The sequence below is a fragment of the Thunnus albacares genome, chromosome 13 (assembly GCF_914725855.1).
Source record: "Thunnus albacares chromosome 13, fThuAlb1.1, whole genome shotgun sequence".
NCBI classification, from domain to species: Eukaryota; Metazoa; Chordata; class Actinopteri; order Scombriformes; family Scombridae; genus Thunnus; species Thunnus albacares.
The window spans coordinates 28315146-28336272 of NC_058118.1; the positions used below are offsets into that span (position 1 = coordinate 28315146).

A 21127-nucleotide genomic window follows, 5' to 3' on the forward strand; every position below is an offset into this window, starting at 1 on the left:
ACATTGTGAGGACACATCACTTTGTGCAGTGGAGCTTTGTACTTCTGTAATTCGTGACTGTGATAGATGAGGGTGTATAAATTCCTCCTATTTTTATCTGTCATGTTTCCAATATTTTATAGACCTGTATGTATGTGGATCATAATGAGTACTGTCAATATCACAGTATGCAACCCTACAATGGCTGTGCTGAACAATAATATTAAAAGTTAGATTAAAATGGCCAGTTGTTAATGATGGAAGCTCAGGGCAAATATCCAAGTAGATCACATGTGCTTTTTAAATGACACCAGAAACTGAGGAAATTAGTATTGATATTTGCTTTATACTTTAAGGACACTTCAATTTTGATAAATTTGCTTGTTTTCTTTCTGAGAGTAGATCAATATCAAGTTCATGTATTTGCTCGTGTATGAGCTGCTGTAGTCCGTCAGCCTAGCTTAACATCAAGGCTGGAAGCAGGGGGAAATTACTAGCCTTGTTCAGTTCAAAAATAACACACAAACATGAAATTGTATTGATCTTCTCATCTCCTTCTTGTTAAAAAAAGAGAGCATATTTCCTAAAATCTTGAACAATCGAAATCTTAAATGTGAGCATGGAAGTTCATTTCTGAGCTTGGGATCATTATGTGTGACAAATTAAACAAAAGATAAATGAAACATGAGCTGAAACGTGAGCTTTCGTGTCAGACATTTTTTGCTTTTATTTCAGAATTTACAGTATGTGCAGGGTGCGATTTGCTGTGGGAGTTTAGTGGGGATTTTCCCCTCCGGTCTATATATCTCTGCCTCTGCTGAATTATTTTTATCCTTGTTGGGGACAAATATGTATTCTAATATGTATTTTCTTCTCATAGCGACGTATGCTGCTTCACCCATAGACCATATAAAATATCTAAAATAATAATAGGCTATTTAAAAAAAATCTAAGTACAGTGCTGCAACATGAGGACAGTTTATGGTACAAACAACAATAAAATCAGCAATGGACTTTCACTGTCAGCGCTCAAGCTTGTGTGACAATAGAGATAATGTCACGTCTAGGCTACATGATGACACAGTAAATGGACCAGCGGTTGCCTCGTTCCCTGCTTGGAGATTTGCAGAAATGTGGGTAAAAGAGCGGCAACATGCTGTGGATGACCCCTCCACAGAAAAGCAGAAAAAGACAGAGGTCCGTTATCAAAGCAGACTGTTTTCTTAGTCTGACAAGCAGGCATATACTGTAGTTTATTTATTTCTATGATGACAGCATGTTGTGCTATTGCATGTTGTGATTATTTTCTATTCAATAGAGCTGAATTAAGCACTGACTTGCAAGAATGAAATTAAGTGTATTATCATGTCTGATCAAGTGACATTATCCACAGTACTGAAAGGGCATCTGGTATGTTAAATTAGCATTTGACCTTTTGTTTTGTTATATATGATCATATCTCCTATGTGTCTGCATGAGGAAAGCACAAGGCATGAACTTGACATCACATCGCTGAGAGTGAAAATATCATAATACTTTAAATACATTTTTAAAAATGGATTAAAGTATTCCTGCAATTAAAATGCAGTAGTCAAGTTCAAGTAACAGTTGCAAGAAATAGCCCAATAGGCTTCAAAGTCTGTATAGGCCCACTGTGGTTCTGATTTATTTTCATGAGTAAAAATGTTTCAAAAACATCCATCCCTCTGATTTATTCGCAAATCGCACCCTGGTTGATTGAATACTTGTTGCATCATCAGTTATTAATTTCTACCTGCCAAAATGGATAGAGTCTGGAATTACCTTAAAATCTGGTAAATGATGAGAGAAATGGCATGAATGTAACCCATGGGTAAAGGAAAATGCATATGAATATGACTGCCACCGTGGCATGAAGATGGAGATTGTGGCATGAAGATGGAGATAAATGGAGTGATTCAAGGCTGCACTGGGAATACGGGAGCACACATACACACTAGGAATGTGCAGAGAGCCCAGTATTTGTATCTGTATTTGTTGAGTCAGCAAAATTATTTGTATTTGTATTTGTATTCGAATAAAAGTGTAAAGAGGTTTAAAAATCCTGTTTCTGTTTTTATTACGCTTTTAATTTTAGAAAATTAAAGTGTTACAATAAGTGTTCATGAAAAAACAAATAATTTTTAAAATATTTGTATGAAACAAATATTTGTAAAAACCCACTATTTGTGCTTTGCTGAATAGCGTATTTGTATTCGGGCACACCCCTAATACACATACACATACACACACACACACACACACTAGTAAAAGTTGTGTGAGGGTGATACTGTACCTTGACTGACTTCAGGGTAGGAGATGGTGGTGGTGATGGTGGTAGTGGTGGTGGTGGTGGCTGTGGTGGGTATAGGGGTAGTGGTAGGAGCATCTGAATGAGAAGACAAACACATGACAAACACAAGGGGGGAAAACAAATGAGTATAAGAGCCATGAAGATAAAGGAACGTCAGTGTGAAGTGATGGTATCACTGTTTGATATATGACCAACAGCTCGTTGTGTGTCACTGTGTGTGTGTGTGTGTGTGTGTGTGTGTGTGCGTTTGTGTGTGAGAGAGATAAAGGTCTACTACAGACCTTTTGATGTATTAGCTGGATGGCAGTGCATTAAAAACTGTACACACAATGATGACACTGCCACACATCATCTCGTCTCACACTGACCGGGACTGATCAAAGATCTTGTTTGGAACTCTTCTCTTTTATGTCTACTCACAGGCTAAACACTATGACACGAATTACTGACAACACTAGCGAGCACATGGTTGTTAGAAGTGATTGAATGTCTAATGAGTAACACGTGCTAGTGTTGTACTTATGCTGTCATTGTTATGCAGTGAGCTATCCTGACAAACAAACGTGTCTGTGCATATTTAATGTCTCCAAGGAGAAGAGTACAAAGTTGGTGAGGATAGTGGCAACAAAAAAAAACATAATGCAAAATTTGATGTATTAACAGAAACATAATGACACAATAAATGACAATGCACAAAACTCAGAATGATAGGAAGGAGAAAATAATAATACATGAACAGCACCAAGCATGGTTGTTGAGTACATAGGCTTTGACCAGAGACCATTTTTCCTCCCACAGCTTTTCCCTTTTTACTTCATTAGCCGGGTTAGACTCCCAACCCTGACAATGACCAGGGGGAGATATCAAAAGTGACATTTTCCTTGTTGAAGTGGCAGGGCTGCACTGATATGAAGCCTCTGGCAGTGCTGCTTGGTTACAGACCTCCCATGCTGCTCTGATTGCCTTGGAATGGACTGAAAAACCTGTTGGGGTTATTAAAGGTGCTGAAAATAAATAATTTGTGGCTGTTGATAAAGATAGAAGGCAAGTCAAGACTTTAATGAAATAAGGTGTTATAAGATGGTGAGAAAAGACTGTTTATGGACAGAAAAGGAGGAGGAGAGGGAAATTAAAGGGGTAGAAGAGGTGTTACAATGACGCAGTTACAATGACGATGCAGTGTCATTTTTCTTACCTCTATGTGATGATGCATGGCATTGACAGCAGTTATGTCGCATTTTCACAGAACACACACTATAAAACTTGTTTCCTGCAGGTGGCAAAAGTGAAATTTTTGCTGCTATTGCTTTTCCATGGCTGTACAAAATTACCTGTCCTGCCTCGGGATATGTTTACTATAGAGAGACCTGAAGGTGTGCTAAAATGCTTTTTAAATTGGACGTATCATGTGCTAGTGATGTAGCCGATACACAATAAACCATTGATCCCAAGAAATCAACTGGAGCAGATAAACTCAATCCATTCTTTTTAAAGCTTTCCACTCCATTTATCACTAAGTAAATGACACATATATTTAATCTTTCCGTTTCAACTGGTATAATTCCTAGTATCTCGAAGTCTGCTCATGTGATCCCTTTGTACAAGAGAGGAGACAGCGATCTCAATAATATCCAAAGTTCCCTGTCTGGCAAAAATCCTGGAATCACTGGTTAATAACCAACTCAAATATTTCTCTAAAAGTATTGTTTTGAGCCCTCACCAGTCTGGTTTCAGACCTATGCATAGTACCATCTCCGCTGTTATATCAGTTCTAAACGTTATTGTTTCTTGCATGACCAAAGGAAGCACTGAGACGCTTTTTTCATTGACTTGTCAAAAGCAATCGATACAGTTGATCATTCTCTGCTTATTCAGAGACTTTGCAATATTGGGTTTGATTCTATTGCTTGTAGATGGTTTTGGAATTACCTTTATGAAAGATTTCAGTGTATGAAAGCTGGAAATATCCAATCTGAGTTTTACCAGTAACAAAAGGTGTTCTACAAGGATCAGTTCTGGGCCCTGTCTTGTTTACAATTTATATTAATAGCATTGTCTTTTCTGTAACTGACTGTAATGTCCATCAATACATGGATCACACTATTCTGTATTGTTTTTCTGACTCTGTACAACTTGCTGTTGAGAACCTATAACTTTCTTTAGTGCTCTTTAAGATGCACTTGTCAATCTTAAACTAGAACTCAATGCAAGCAAAAGAAAGTTCATGCTTTTTTCTAAAGCAAAAGATATTGATTTTAACAGTCTACACCTACCCTTACTGAGTGGTAGCAATATTGAGAGAGTCACAGAGTATTCATATCTAGGTATATGGCTTGATGAAACATTTACATTTAAATATCATACTGAAAATCTTATCACCAAACTGCAGCAAAAACTCCAGCTTCCCTTTGAATTGTAGGAAAAGTATAGCTGAGACAGTCTTTCTATCAGTCCTTGATTATGGTTTTATAATCTACAGACATGCTGTTGCTTCCACTCTCAAACCCCTAGACTCAGTTTATCATTCTGCCCTTAGATTCATTACTGGAGATCCCTCACCATTGCATTCTGTATGACAAAGTTGATTGGCGCTCACTGGCACAGAGGCATGATAAACATTTGTATCTTTTCATCCATAAATCCCTTATTGGACATTTACCACCCTATATATTATCAAGGCTGGACCACAGGATCCTGCCAAACTCGCTCTACTAATTGTTTTATGCTTCAAGTCCCATGGGTTTATTCTGAACTTGGAAAATCTGCATTTAGTTTTTGTGCACATGGATACATGGAATTATCTTCAACACATCCTCAGGATCAACACTCTCACTACCCGTGGACAATTCAAGACTATGATCTCAAACCACTTCACCTCAATGTGCAATTGTTTTCACTGAGCATTGGCATCCTCTGACCTATTTAACCCTACATTGTTTGTGTTTAACTCTGTATCTTGATATCATTGCAAATGAGAGAAACCTCATTGATTTTCAAGGCTTAAATAAGGTTTGAATGAGTGAATGAATGTACATTTTCAGGTCTATATCTATATTCTGAGGCTCTACTGGAACATCTTACCATCATTTACAATTTAAAAAACTCCTTATTTATCTTATACTGGCCCTTTATGCAGACCCTCAGTTCAGCCTCTGTCTGAAACAGGCTGTTTTAGCTCCTGTCTCTTTAAGGCCCCCCTCTCAATGAGCCCACTCTGTTCTGATTGGTTAGCTCCCTCGGCAGACTTCTACCCGCTCTGGAGGCTACATGAACAAACAGTACTAGTAGGATTTTTCTTCTCTTTTAGTTCTTTGCTAGAAATGGAAACATCTCAAATACATCAGCACATGTGCAAGCCTTAATCTGATCCGAAATATGTGAGTGGACAACTTGAACAACCCGTGGAGCAACCTTAGCAACAAAAGCTACAGAATCATCATGAAGAGGAGGAAGAGGTAAGTTTGCAAACCAAGTATTCAGAGCAGGCTTAAGCCCTGGCTTTTGACTTGCAGGGAGCATTTTGCATACATTCACCTCATGTTTTGGAACTCTGACCATGTTTAACATAGACATCTAACATCCTAATGGCATGAAAATAACAGAAAGTCAATAAAAGCATGATATGTCATCTTTAAACTAAAATTTAAAAGACTGCATCAGAGCTGAGTGTGCTTTCAAAAATTCCATCTCTTGAAACTGTACTATGGCTCTGACATTAAACAATATCAGCGATGCCTTGTGTTATGTGCATCAGATGAATCACACTGTGTGTTTTCAATGAGAGGACTCTACCAAAATGGCAGCAAATGTTTAATGAGTCACAAAAAGACACTGTTTTAATGTCACATGAAATCAAATGCATTTATTTGCATAATTAATCTCTAATTAATTTCACATAGCTGTTAAGAATTGCAATATTTAATCAGCTGGATGCAACCATCATGGAGAGGAATCAACTAATTCAGTATTCCTCTCTCCCACAGAGCTCCATTGTTGTCCAAATACTATTAAGTAAGCCCCACTGTTGCACTGGGTGACATGTTCCTTCATCACAATGAACACACCCACTGTAGTTTATTTTGAGTCAGCTCCACATACATCATCCGTCTTGCCATAAATTCTCAATAGCATATCAAAGCTGTGGCTGAAAATAGTCCCAAACAAATACTCCTGATAGGATAATGTTTGTTAAAAGCTACAGTGACCAGCAGATTTACTGAGCTTTATCCTTTAAATGGATTGCCAGTAGAGACATACTCTACAAGGAATTAAAGACCGTAATGGAACAGAAACATAAATATCAACTTATTCTTGATTTCAAATTGATATTGTATGTGTTTTACATACTTTAAAGCACATTATAGTATTGTTTTAGAAAGCTGTTGGGTTTCATGATTGAACAAGAAGCACCACATAGACTAAAAACTGCACTGCTTTCTTGAAAAGCAACATTGAACTGTCATTGTTAACATTGTCATAAATCATATTTACTGTCACGGTATTACTGAATGTACACCAGTAATTCTTATCGATTCAAGCAAGGGTGTTTTGACTGTGAAAGAAGTGCAAATTGAAAATGCTTACATCCCAAAGTTACATGAAAGAGGCAATAAAAGTTATCCTGCTGTTTGTAATGTCTTCCCTAAGGGTACAGAGGTTGTTTATCATATAAACGTAGCCTTCCCTGAGGGCAGAAATTGCTCATAGTGACTGCACAAATGTGTTCACAGTTGTTAGTTTAGAAAATCATCTATTTTATGCACTTGAAGAAAAGGGAATCAACTAATTCAAATACAAGACAGAGAGGACCGTGTATCCCCAGAACTCTGCCTGAAGCAAATTTAAAAATGCAAATGAAGGCCTTCAGGTGATCTGGATCAGTATTAAAACTCTGCTGATGTGGTATGTTTTAATCTATCAACAATTCTGTTCTTTTAAAGACAACCTTGACAATACAAAAGGCTGTACAGACCCATGTGCAGACAAAGGCGGGCAGAAATGATCCATTGGGAAGTCGGCTGGCAGACGAAGCTTGGGCTGATGAGTTTCACACATGCTTGAGAGCTAACAAACTCCAGCTCGGGGGTGGTGCTGTCTAATTGGTTTTATCCCATCATGAACTGTGAGGGTCCAGCAGATGTTTGGGATCATCAGTGTCAACAACTCATTAAAAACTTAACAGTTAAAAAAATAAAATCAAGACTGATGAGATTGCATGAATGTAGACTATATTCCTACTTTTTTGTGGCTGGCTGGCGCAAAGTATCAAAGAAGACTGGAGCTCATTGACTTTCAAATGTGACAAGCAGAATGTGTTTTTCCTCCCGCTGAGTCACCGGGCCTTGTTTACTGATGAGGCTTATGAATCAGTGTTTCTGGTCTGAGCGAATGGAGCGGGTCTGCAGGAAGCTACACTACACAACCTGACAGAAATCATTCCTGTTAAAGCCTGTGAGTCAAAGAACTCCACATGAGCACCAGTGCCAGTAATCACACCAAACAATATGAAAACATGCTTCACAAAACTAGCTCCAGCACTGAGTAATTAATGATACATGGGGAAAAATCACTGTAAATGATACTGAATGGCATTTTTTGGCATAGACCAAAGCTGTGGACAAAGGCTACTCATACTTTTTAGTATAGTATAGTTTAGTATAGTATGGTATAATATTGGGGTTTTTTGTGTCTGTTCAAATTTGCCGTGTTAAAAGTAGCCAAAGGGGACATTTTAGACAATGTGACCAGCACAACCCTGGTGAAAACTACCTAACAAGTCCTCCAAATTAAACAACAAAATACTTCCAAAAAGACACATGAGCACTTTTTAATCTGACAGAATGACCAGTTGGGGTACACTTTTGCACTTCATGGATGTCTGAGCTCCGCATTTGTCCTCCTCATTTCTTTATAACATACTCTACATTTGAGTGACAAGTGTCAAAATTAGGGTTGAGGTCTAGCTTGAAGCTTGGGAGGGAGGCACACAATGGCTTTAAACTGGCAAAAATCCACATCTTATCCTATTTACTATCTTACTGGGCAAAATTAAAATTTGATGTGATTGCTTGGGGTAAATGCTTCGATGAAAAAAGAACGACGGACATTAATACCACCGCAGAGAGTGGGTACCCTAACAATGGCCCATATCTTTATCACCTTAAGAACCAGACTTTAATACAGATTTTTCATCCCAAATTGGGATGATTCTGCTGGCTTAGTGGAATCACTAGAATGGTGTTCTGCTTGGCAATGGATGCTACTAAAATCTTACTAATGTAGGTGTAAAACAAACTCTGAGTTCTGCTAGAGGCTGCCTCATGTTCCCTGTTTCATTCTCTTCTTCATTGTACTGTTTTGTCATACTATTCATTTAGTGCCTATATGTTTTGGTAAGCTTTTCATTGCCCTTTTCAGACTGTGTCCTTGGTCCCCGTCTAATCTGAACCGGTGGAGCCCTGACATCCTTGCTGTGATTAGGGGCTTTACATATAAACTTGACATGGACTTGAAGTGACATTGGTGGATGCCAATATTGTGGAAAGAGCATGAAATATGGTTCTATTGTGTGTCTTTGAACACTTGTTTTTGATTGTACCTTTCCAGACAGAGGTTATAAAATACCTAAAGCAGGAATACAATGTAACAAAAGAACACATCCTCCAAATTGTCTGATTCTGCTTTTTTTCGAAGTAATTTGATGTTGGGCCTTGTGTACATCTCAGAATTGCAATATGAGGCCAGATTGAATCTCAGCATCCTCCTAACAAAGCTTAGGATAAAGATTTGGAGTAATCCACTCAGAGTAAGCCACATCTGTCATAATCTGTCAGACAATGACCAGAAGACTGACGGGTAGTTTTCTCCATGTTGGGTTATTTTGGAAACAATTTGGTGGAAATAGAAATGTCATATGAATGGCTACATGCATTTTGGTATGGATTATTTGGAACTTAAACTATTGGGGTCATTTTTAATAGAAACATTTGACGGCTACCTGCCAGTGTCGCCCAAAATCAATGATTACCATATATGAGGGAATGCAACAACTTCAATTCATCAAGATTATTTTTGAAGTTATAGAAATGGACCAAAATGACTCCCATCAGTTGATACAGGGCAGAGGAATCTCTAAAATATCATCTAAATAATCCAAGTGTTCTCCTGCGAACACAGTGATAGGCTTCAAAACATAACCTTTTAAATCTGTTTTGGAAATGAGGAATTACTTTTACTCCTCATCTTATTTAAAACCAGCAATTTCACTTCCACTCAAGTGTAATTTCTGCAAACTAAGAGCACTCGCATCCTGAATAGGATATTTTGGGACACTCTACACCTCTGGAATACATGTAGAATGCTACTTAAAGAGCAAACAGTGACTTGAGGAAAAACTCCCACGTGCTTTAATGGAGACGAAGTGTACAGTAAGTAGGAAGACAGCAGAAGGCAATAGGGTCACTAAATATGCTGCTGGTGCGCAGTAAAAGCCAGTGCTGGTGAAGGTGCACCCTGTAAACAACTTAAAACCCCTCAGCGCTGGGTCTCATTCGACTGTGAGAGGAAAACCCTGACGGTTGTGTTTTCTTGCCCTGAGAAGTAAGAGCAGGCAGTGAGAGTTACAGCAATACAGACTTCATTCTTCTTGCTGTTAACATTGTTAGTGTCAGCCGGTCTCACGGTGCTCTCCATCACTTAGGGTCACAATACTTGGGAATCAGATGTATTAAAGTGGATACTGGCCATGACTGCATTTGTTCTGGCTGTCAAGCAGGGGAGGACAGTTGTAGGAGGAAGCCCCGTGCAGTCTTTATCATAAAGTTACACATCTCTAATGTACAGTTTGGGATCTTGTGTTGATATTGTGGCTGGTTTTTAGCTTTTAATCAAAAAATAAATCTTTCTGTAAAGCTTTAGGACATTGTGGTACAAGAAATCTAATCCAAATGGTTTGTCAGACTGTTGGAAGGACACACAAAATCACTGGGAGGCAATTGCCCCCTCCCCACTAACTCATTGCATTTGACCTAGATGTATCTTTCTGAAATAGCCTGGAGGCATGGCAGCTAACTTTTTAGGTCTAAAATTAGCTTGTCTTTAATTTTTTGTAAAACTCTTTAATTAACTTCAGACTAGTCTAAGAGAAAAACTAGAAGTGGTTGAACTCATTTGACCAGAGTAATATATTGTTGTAACCAGAACTTGATGCTTTATTTCCAGTATTGGGCAGTATTGCATTACGACAATGTAATTACTTTTTTCAGTAACGAGTAGTGTGAGGGATTATAATTTGAAATTCAGTAATTACATTATAGTAACTAATCCCAGTAACACTCCATTACTTTAACACTTGGGGGTCAGTGTTCTCACTGTCTTACTAGGATTAACAGAGGGTTGATATCAGTGTGGTGTCTGCATTCAGCTGACAGACGGATGCTATATTCAGACCAGAAGCAGAAGTGCTGTGAAGCAGTGTTTCCCCTACAGTCATTCTTATAGTCAATTTATGAGCACTGTTGCTAAAATTTCACACAATCATTAATATCAGTGGGCTACTAATGATTTTGACTTGCACCCTGTGCAATCACAATGACACCTTACATTATTGTGGAATTGTTTTGAGTCATCCTCCCTCTCTTCATTCTTTTAAGGACATCTAAGTGAAAGGTACTGTTATAAGAGCAGCGTAGCTCAATTAAGGAATAGGGCAGTGCGTAATGTGTGTGTGTGTGTGTATAGTGAGTGTGTAAATGAGCGTGTGTAGTTGAGTGAGTGCAGAGAGCGAGTGGCAGAAAAGTGACAATGAATGCGAGCAGAGCAGAAGAAAAGGTTAGCGGTAAATTGTCAGTGTGGCAGTAAATGTACAGCACAGGCTACAGTGCGTCAGTTAATAAATGCTGCAGCTCCTCAAGACCAAGAAAATACTTGTCTATCGAAGGGGGTTAGCCCCGAAGTTAGCGACAAAGCATAAGCCTAACCTGACCAGGTTCACTTAAGGTGGACTAACCTTTAAGGTGAACCAGCAATTCATTTTAGTGTCAATCTCAGCTGCTCTAACAGAGAATGGAGAAATGTCTATATGCAGGTAATGCAGCTGCATTGGGGCCCACACGGACAGGCCCTTCTTTATCGATTCATTTTATCTCACCATTATCGTATCAAGAGATCTCGAGCTTCTCAAGCACTCAGTCTACAGTATACATGGGGCAACTAAACTTTAATCGTAAGCAGAAAGTGTTTATAGTACTCAATGAGCCAAGTCATCTGCTGCATGGTATCACATACTTGATGTCATTCATTCACCAAATAAATACAATACAATAACAGTTTTACATATACATGCATATCGTTTATTGACTCACACCTATATGTTACATTTCTAAATTAAGTTTAAATAAGGATTAATGGAAAATTTAAAATTCAAAAATGTGCAAATGTGCCCATGTGGAATTCTGGGTTATGGTAAATATGGACATGCGTATAACTGTGTAGCAAAATCCACACAGAAGAAAGACAGCAAGATAGTAACTTAGAAACAATGGAGTACAAACACAAAAGAGGAGAGGAGAAAACTGAAAGAAGCAGCCAAAAAGAGAGATATCAAATATAATCCCTTTCTTTAAAAAGAAAGATGACGGGATAGCAGTATCAAGCAGTAGCAGCAGCACTGAGCAAGAGCTGAAGACGCCTGCTAGTGCTAATGCTAGCACCAGGGCAAACGACATGCACAAAACATCTCTGTGTGAGTTACCCACGGATATTACTGCTTTTCTTAACAATTCCAGTGACTGTAGCATCCTTTCCCCAACTGAAGCTTATTGAATCTTACCCGAGGAGCTCAACGGGACAGACCCGTTTAATGTTATCTGGACTTGCCACACTATCTATCGAGAATGCCTGTGCCTGCCAGCTGGATCCAAAGGATTTAATAGATGACTTTGCACAGCGAAAAGCCTGCGAGTGTGCCTATGATGTAAGTTTAACTTATTTATTATTTATTTGAATATTTATTGAGCATTTACTGAGTATTTTCATCTGTGTCAAGGTGCACTGTGTCACTGATTATGTTTTCATCTTTTATGCTGCTCCAACACCAGATTTCAAGTAGGCTAGTCTATCACTATCTTGGCCTTGCTATTATGACTCCTCTCTTCTATAGCATGGCAGTCTGTTTTCCTAGTAATCATTTCATGTAGACATCAACTGCGCAGTGCATTTCACTGTTGCTGGTCATTTTAAAGCTGTGTGCTTTCACTTCTTTCATTCGCTACTGACAATTACGTTATGTTATGTCTGATTGTGATATGCAGGACCCACTTTAACCATCTTGTATTGTGGCCTGGCGCTACTTTTGCTGTTGAGTAATAAGTAATGTAACTTTTACAATAAGTAATGTGTAATCAGTAATTGCAATTTTCGAGTAACTTGCTCAACACTGTTTATTTCACTAGTATACATGCTAACGCTCGTGCTTCTTGTCTGTCTTATGTCTTACTAGGGAGTGTTTGTCTACAAACATGCCCTCCTTACAGCTTCTGTGTATGCATGGCGGTGGTGGTGTAGGAGGAGGAGGAGGTGGTGTATGCGTGTGTGTGTGTGTGTGTGTGTGTGTATGTGGTAGAGGGGGGTTTGGAACATAATGTGAGAATCAGCATCTGACAGTTCCATCACAGCATCCTGTCTTCCCATTAACAAGGCAAAGGTTCAGCATGATTTGCTGGTGAATTACAGTAGACATTACTTGTGTGGGGGCCATGGACACATCAAAGTCATCAAAAGACTAGCCCTAAAAGGATGGAGGCCTTCTGTGGTTTTAATGGTGGCTGTTTGGGTTTTTTCGTGCAAGGCTTTTAGTTGCCCACGTGTTGCATTACTGTGTTTATCTTTGTGTTTCTCTCACTGTGGGGGGATATGTGGGTAGATGAGGGGGGGCGACTTGCAGCCCTCACCACAGGGTTTTGTTTAGGCCCAGGGAGAGAGAAGTACAAAAAGAATGCAAAGTTGTTTCTTTGTAGATTGCACCCCCTTGATCAGCAAGATGGTGTTAAGTTAAATCTTTGCTCTAATCAATGGTTTTTTTGAGTGCTATAATTATATTAACCACAGAAGTCAAGAACTTCACATTATGTGGCCGCAAGTCAACAGATTATTATTTATTCTTTTGCACCTGTACACCTGTAAGATCCTCCACTTCCCACAAAAAGGAAAGAATGAGAAATAAATCAAAATGTGTGGTTTTTTAAATTAGTTTTACATTATTTTAAAAAACATTTTTATTTAATATTTATATTTTATTTCTGTCTTATATATATTATAAAATATATGACACTGGAATGTCTTTGCATTGAAATATATTGCCTGCATCAGTTTTCCTTTTTTCCAACAATATACTGTATAATATCCTGTTGCTATGTTGTATAAGAAAGAGGATGTGAGTGTTATGGCTGGAAGTTTAGGATGGATTTGGAAAGCTTCTCTTCAACCCCAACATGAACAAAATACTGATGATCAATTGCAGTTGTTACCCAACTGTAACACTTTAGTGGGTCTGTGCACCTGCAAAAGTGGTAAGAATGGTAAGTTGACCATTTGAAATAATTTATCAAAGTTTATTGGTCCTTTATCCCTTACCTTACCTTAGAATTAATGCTGATTCTGATCTCAACTCTTAATCCAAAATGTCTTCAATCTAAAGATCTACTTTCTTTTCTACTGATTCTTGAAAGTGAAGCATATACTGTACAAACAGAGAGACACTGCATTGTTAATATAGACTGACAGCTATAATATAGCAGGTGGCAGTAAGCTGTTTCCTGATCTTCGATGGTACCACTGTTGCTTTATTGCACTCATTGCTAGCACAGCAACTCACTCTGCTGTAAATAACATCCATTCAGCTGATGTCCGTCAGGCACTGAGCTTTCCTTTTTCCCCCCCTACATTAAAAAGAAGCCTTTTCACTCCACTAATTCCCTCTGACAATAGCAGCCAAATCATTTCTCAGTGGGCTCAGGGTCTACCAAAAGAGATAGTAAAGTAATTTTGGCCAGGGAAAATGAGCGCATTAGAGTGTTATGCCCTGCTCAGGGAGAAAATGTTAGTGGTATCAACAGTATAAAATCGTGTTGTGATAATGTGATAATGATTATGAGGATGAAAGAATTACATAGAGAAGAAGAAGAGGGCATTAGATCAACAGGAAGCCAAAGAAATAAAGAAATCTGGCAGAGGTAGGTAGACGCAGGTTAAAGGATGACCACAGGTTTGTGGGAGGTTGGTCAACAGCATATGAACACCAAAATCTCCTAATGATCACCAGCTGTGGTGCTCCAAAAAAAGCACACAAAAGGTATAAAATAACATTGGTTAGCTGTACACCAGCATGCAACAAAACTATTATGTGGCCTATATGAAAAATGAAACTACACGACTCAATGGAGCTGATATAGTCAGCAATAAATACTGTATGCATTTGCTGCAGTTATTTGCACCCATAAGCAACAACCTTCACTTTCTGGAAAACACAAAAGTAACAAGCCAGGATTTTAGATTAGGCTCAGGGCTGTAGCCAGGTTTTTAGAAATACTGAGATCATAGTAAGTAAACAATTTCCCAGTACAACCACCCAAAGACATAACTGACTAAAAGTCTGTTATATTTTTCTGATTATTTACATTTAATTATTTTTTATTTTATCTTAAGGCTCCCTTACATGGTGCAACTTTGGGCTTACTAAGACAGTTGACAAACCTGAGAGAAACAATGGTAAAATCTTTAGTTGTAAATCGAAAACAGTGTCCCTGGATCAAACTGTGATTCAAACAAATCATCCACCAACAGATGATTTTGAGATGTAACTATTACCACTACTACTACAAACCAATCAGAATATGCCATCAAATAACGCAAAAAAGATTGGCTGGTGTGATACTTCAGTATTTCAAGTGTCATTTTCTTAATAAAGTTTTAGGTGGAAAACAATCAAATGCACACACATACACATACACACAAACAAAAATGATTGCAGTGGAAAAATGTGGTAAATGTAGAATATAAATTCCTCTTAAGATTATTAAACAACCAAACAATACAGAGAGAGAGAGAGAGAGAAACAACGGAGCATGACCTTCGTGTTCTACGGCTGCTTCAAGAATGAAAATAGTACTGGGTTAAAAGAAAAATTTAAAAAATCACAAGGGGCTGCTTTGGTGTGGGTGTGTTGCTAGAGGCACTAGAGATGAAATATGATCCAGTTTAAGTAATAGTATTAATGAGTTTGAACGCTTATTACACAAAACACATGATTTATGTTACTGACATGATTTTTACAACTCTGGAAATAAGTCATGGTGGCGATCATTTTATCCGATGCTCACGAGGTAAACACTAGAATTAAACTATGAGGCAGGTTCAGCTTTTTGCCAGATGACTCTGTGTTATTTTGTTGAAACTGTCGCCATCATGACCCTACACAGAGGTCTTGTCAGGCTGAACGCAGCCTTAGGAAGTGTGGGATAAGCTTTTGGTATTGGCCACATCCTCAGTGCAGCCGAAAGGGAGGGATTAAGAGTATACCACACTTTTGCTAAACTAAAGCCCTTTTTTAAAAGTCAGTCTGCATACTTTGGATTTTGCTAGTGGGCTAAATGTTTAGTATGCTACAAGTGCTAGCAATGAGCACCAATGCCAACAACTCACCAATCTTGTAAATATCATCAGTCTACATATGCATGATTCTGGTATCTACGTATCATGACACTGACTCTACAAAATGCTTCTTGTTCAGTCTACAAATGGGAATTGAGATTGACCTTTCCGTAGTTTAATTTTTTACACATACTTTTAAACACAGGTATATTTGAGACACGTATTGTGTAGAGGGGAGTGGACAAAAATAAGAAGTTTAAGAGAATAATGCCCGATAAAATAAATCAAAGAAGGAAAGAAAGAAAGAAAAGCAGATATAGTGATACAGGAAAAAAAGGGAAGAGAAAAGAGCTGAAGGGTCAGTATTAGACCAGCATACCATAGACGTAAAGGATGTAGTCGTCAAAAGACTCCCCCACTGAGTTGGATGCCACACAGCGGTAGGTTCCATTGTAGGACTTGTTTAGGTTTTCGATGTAAAGATCACCGCCAGTGATCACGGCGTGGGATGGCACATCGTCATCCACCTTTACCCAGTTCACCCGCTGTGGCCTAAAATGAGAACAACAGAGTACAGGTGACATATCAGGGAACAAAAACCAAAGCACTCAATCACTAAGAGTGGAAGCGGCGGTGATAGATGATGTGATCCTTTAAGTAACAAAACCCAAAGTCTAAAGCACTGTTAGTGGCCCCTGAGGGCTGCAATGTTCACTAAATCCCAAAGAACAAAACTGTTGGACGGAATGAACAAGAGTATTTTGCTAGTCTTAGATCCTTACCACTTCAGCCTAAAGAATTTGTCCTATGGTCTGTATCAGCACATTTAAAAGCTTTATTCCTCTGGGGAGCATGAGTGTTCTTAGCATGTCTCACAATATCTTGAGTGCGAGTAAATTATATCAAAATGTGTACCAAAATGGACGGAGATCATCTGGGAATCATAAAAGTGTTTTGTAAATTTTTTATTTGAACAAGTGGGCATTTTGGCTAAAGAGGGAAGGTCATCCTCTGAGCTCTATCAGTATCCACAGCAAATTTGACATTCATGTGACCTTCACAAGGACCAATGTGTTGACTTTAGAGTGATATAATTTCAGAATACTATGAAATTCATCTTGCAGAGGCTTACAGCTTCATTGCAGTAGGGTTTCCATCAAAATCAACATTTTTATGGACTTAAGTTTTGCAAAGTTATGGATTCATTTTGTAGTAATGGGAGAGCTGTATGATAAACAATGCTCTATGTTATGTCCACAACTCTTCTGTGTAGCTTGTGGTACCTTGCAGGTGATCTGGAATGCTTACCGCCATCGATATCTAATCTCTGGTACCTTTTGATTGGCCTTTAAAAAGCTGTCTTGGGGCCCACCCACACACACACAGTAGCAGTATTTTCAGCCTCCATTTTCTGTTTCTTTGTTTATATCTTGTTTTGCAAATTACATCTTGTTTGTGACTCCTCTGCTTCCAACCTTAAGCCAGGGTTGTAACACTGACATTGGGGATTTCAGACCAAATTCCCATTATCCTTGTCACAGGATCATATTTTCTTCTTGTTTTGAATTTATCTTTTCATGTTAACACAATGCTTTTTGGAAAACAACTCAGTTCTTAGGATGTTGGAGGATTTTAAAACTGCCAAGGAAAGTTCTCTCTGAGCATACTTACAACTATATCTAAAAGAACCTCTAATACCATACATTTGTTATTTAATAGGTGCTGATCTGTTAACAGATAACTAGTTTGTTATTTGTTCAGATTACTAGTTCTCTTAAGATTATAGTCTTGCCTAATTTTAAATTTACCCCATTTAAAAATAAGATCTAGTAACTGTTAACTAGAAAGAAGGCTAATCAAAGAGAGCTAAAACATGAAACACTAGCCACATTAAAATGACATTCCTTTGTGTACAGTTAAAATCAACAATGACAGTAAAGCAGCTTTGTCTTCAAATTGCAGGCTTTCCATGCTTGTATACTTGTGAGTGTTGCTGCGTAGGTGGGCGCCTACCGAGCGTCTGTCTTTGTTCTCTTTTCTACCTTGACTGAGGTTTATGGCAGGGTGACAGATTCCATTTTTATGACAATGAGCTCAGAGCACCAAGAGCCACCGAGGGTGAAGAGAGAAGAAAAAGACAAAACACCTCCATTTTGCCGTTGCAACTTCCAATGGCCACTGCCAGCTACTGTTATTTCCCCTGAGCGAGTGCTGATGGTCCCTCTTGTTGCATTTTGTTGTGGTGTTTTAACTTGTTTCTCTCCATTTGAAAACATTTGGTGTGGAGGGAACAAGCAAATGGGAGTAGGGGAAAAAATACAAGGCAAAAAATCTAGGAAAAGAAAATATGAAATAGCAGTTGGAGCTCAATAGCAAAAACAAACAACTCACAAGAGCATTTAATGGCTATGGTGGACAGCTTGAAAGAGAGATTGTCATGTCTATTACAAATGCTCTCCAGATGAAATGTAAATAACAGATATATAAACATACACCTTTTCCTGAGATGGAGTGAGAGACGTGACCTAGAAAAAATAGTTTCTATAGGGGCATGGGATGTTGTGAGAAGGGAAAAGTGAATCTGGAGGGGGAAGACAGACAAAGATAGACGAAAGAGGTAAGATGGGGCTGCAAGGAGAGAGGAAGGGCAGGCGTCTAGAATACAAATGGCTGCCTGCAGCCGGGGCCCCCTGTGCTATCTGCTGGTAATGACTGCACAACTCTCAGCAGCTCTAATGAAAATGACTTCCAATTCCCGGCTCACTGTATTGATTGTGTTTTCATCTTTATAAAATGAATACGGGTAGTGAGCTTGTGCGTAGTGAGCTATGCCAAGTATGAAAACTGCAGGAGGTTGGTGGGGGAGTCTGAAGTACACAGTGTTTGGCTCTGTGTGTATTTATATGTTCTTGTACTTCTACCCTTCAGAGAATTATACAGTTTAAGACCCTCACAATGAGAACATTTCTCACAAAAATGAAAACAGAATAGGTTAAGGTTTTGGTCAAGTTTACACCAGTAGAAATTTTGTTTTTCTTCTTGTTCCTTCAGTTGTCGAGAGAGGGAGAAGATGTCGTTTTAAGGATTTTAACATGTTATTTTATATGAAACACATATTATTATTCCAAGCAGAGTAGTTTTGCATATCTTAAGACATGTCTGGAGGGTGTAGGTGGTCAGCCTTGTTTGTTTTTGAATTCAATAGAGATAGCAGTGGGTTGAATACAAGTGGGTAGTTCCAGGTCTCAAAAGTGAAGCCAGTGCGGAAGTGCTTTAAACCAGCATTCTCTCTAATGGCCAGCAGGGGGCGACTCCACTGGCTGCAAAAAGAAGACTGATTGTATGGAAGTCTATGAGAAAATGACCCCATTTCTCACTTGAATTATTACCTCAGTAAACATTTCTCATTCGCCAGTTTCAAGTCTTCTTCAATACAGCATGATGTTCATTTTGTAAATTATGGTCCCATTTAATTTAAATTGGATGATAAAGCAGGGTATGCTTTAGGGTGTGGCTATGTTGTGATTGACAAGTCGCTACTATGACGACAATGTTGGTTAGGTAACTTAACCATGACATAGCCCCAGATTCACAAAGTATGGGTGTAGTCCTACCAGTCGCTATTTCAGTGTGGTTTTTTTAGTTCATGAAAGTTAAAGTTAACATTTTGGTGGCCTAAAGAAGTCTTGTTCAGTGTTTGGTTGTACTAAAAGACCTTCTAGGCTAGCGAAAATCAGCATGAGCATTATCACAGTTAACCATAGACTGTAAATGCACTGTGCTAACCAAGCTACCTGCTAGCAGCTAGCAGCTAGTGTTAGGGTCAGCTAAACCCTCTCATTCAAATATTCTGACCACTTCTGGCTCCCAAAATCCAATTTTATGCTGAGCATAAAAAGTATCACAATGCCCATTGAAACTGAAACCCACAACTGCAGCTTAGTCAACTTCTCTTCTGTCCATTCATATGCTCAGTCAAGAACAAGGTGCTTTCTCTCCAAGGATTCAAGATGACAGTATTTTATTGTGTTTTTTGTATTTGGACATAATTGTTATTGATCATCTAATGGACTGTACAGTGTGTACACCTGCTTCAACAAGTAACAATGTTTAATGCTCTCTTGTGTCTTTGTGTGTTCTTGAGTCAGTCATACAACAATGTCCATGACAGCTTGCATTGAGCATTAGTCTGGAATGACATAACAGCTAACTATGCTGGGGACAAACATAAGCTGTGTAATCAGATATTTGTGGCTCTTTTATGCTGTAAAGTTTCTACAGACATTGCAATGCATTTTTTTTTTTTGGTCAGTGAAACTGCATGGGTTGCCATTAAAATCCATTGCAGCTGTTCTGAATCCAAGATGACAGTTTCCATTCTCTTCCAAACTGCTAACTTTTAAGAGCTACTTTAAAGGCCTATGAATGATTATCTGCTGCCAAAATCATTTTAAAGGGTTTTTAAAGGAGTAGGCTTTTTTCTTTAAGGTTGTCATTTATACAAATACATTTGAATTTACTTGTACATGAAAAGACCTGTTGCATTTCAACAACCCTGAGTTGGCCACATTAGTGTTTCTGATGTAATATTCATAACTCCAGCTTCATCTAACGATTATTTTGTTCTGTTTAAATTTGAATTGCCCTGTCAACAAACTAAGGTGATTGATGCCAACAGCACCGACTGTATTGATGTTTGGATAGTTCGTCATTTCTCCTGCCTGAAGCTCTCAGACTTTTACTCACATCTGAGTGCCCTAATAGCTTCATTTGCACTCTATTATGTCTCATATCACAAATACCTGTCATCTAAACAAACTAGCACTTTGATTTACAGATGATATATGTAGAACGATCACCTAATGAGTGACAAACAAGAGCGTTCTACTTTCATTAAAGGATTGATTAACACTAATAAAGGCCACAGTAAGTTCATTTTCAACATGGTGGCAAAAATTACTTGGGGGCTGTTCTCTTTGCTCAGCTCTGTGTGCCACAAACAACCTTTTAACTTCACAAAACTGACTTTATCTGTGCACATCCAGTACCTCAAGTCCATCAACATGCTCTCTCTGTCTCATACAGTTTCCCCAAGCAACCTAAGAAAATTAGCACTCCTTACTACAAAAACACCCCGACTATTCAAACCTCTGGCTAGATTTGGAATAT

At 38.5% G+C, this 21127-nt stretch overlaps 1 protein-coding gene across 4 annotated transcripts in view; it reads right to left on the minus strand.

Annotated features, from left to right (window-relative positions):
- The window catches only part of cadm1a (cell adhesion molecule 1a), a 416956-nt gene that overhangs the window by 48898 nt on the left and 346931 nt on the right, over positions 1–21127 (minus strand). For 3 of the 4 annotated variants that reach the window (XM_044370498.1, XM_044370499.1, XM_044370500.1), the window contains 2 exons: positions 16338–16510; positions 2294–2386 (listed from right to left, as the gene is read on the minus strand). In XM_044370498.1, the coding sequence (XP_044226433.1) occupies positions 2294–2386; positions 16338–16510 (266 nt within the window). The remainder of the gene's footprint in view (positions 1–2293; positions 2387–16337; positions 16511–21127) is intronic. The other variant, XM_044370501.1, reaches the window with a different exon arrangement.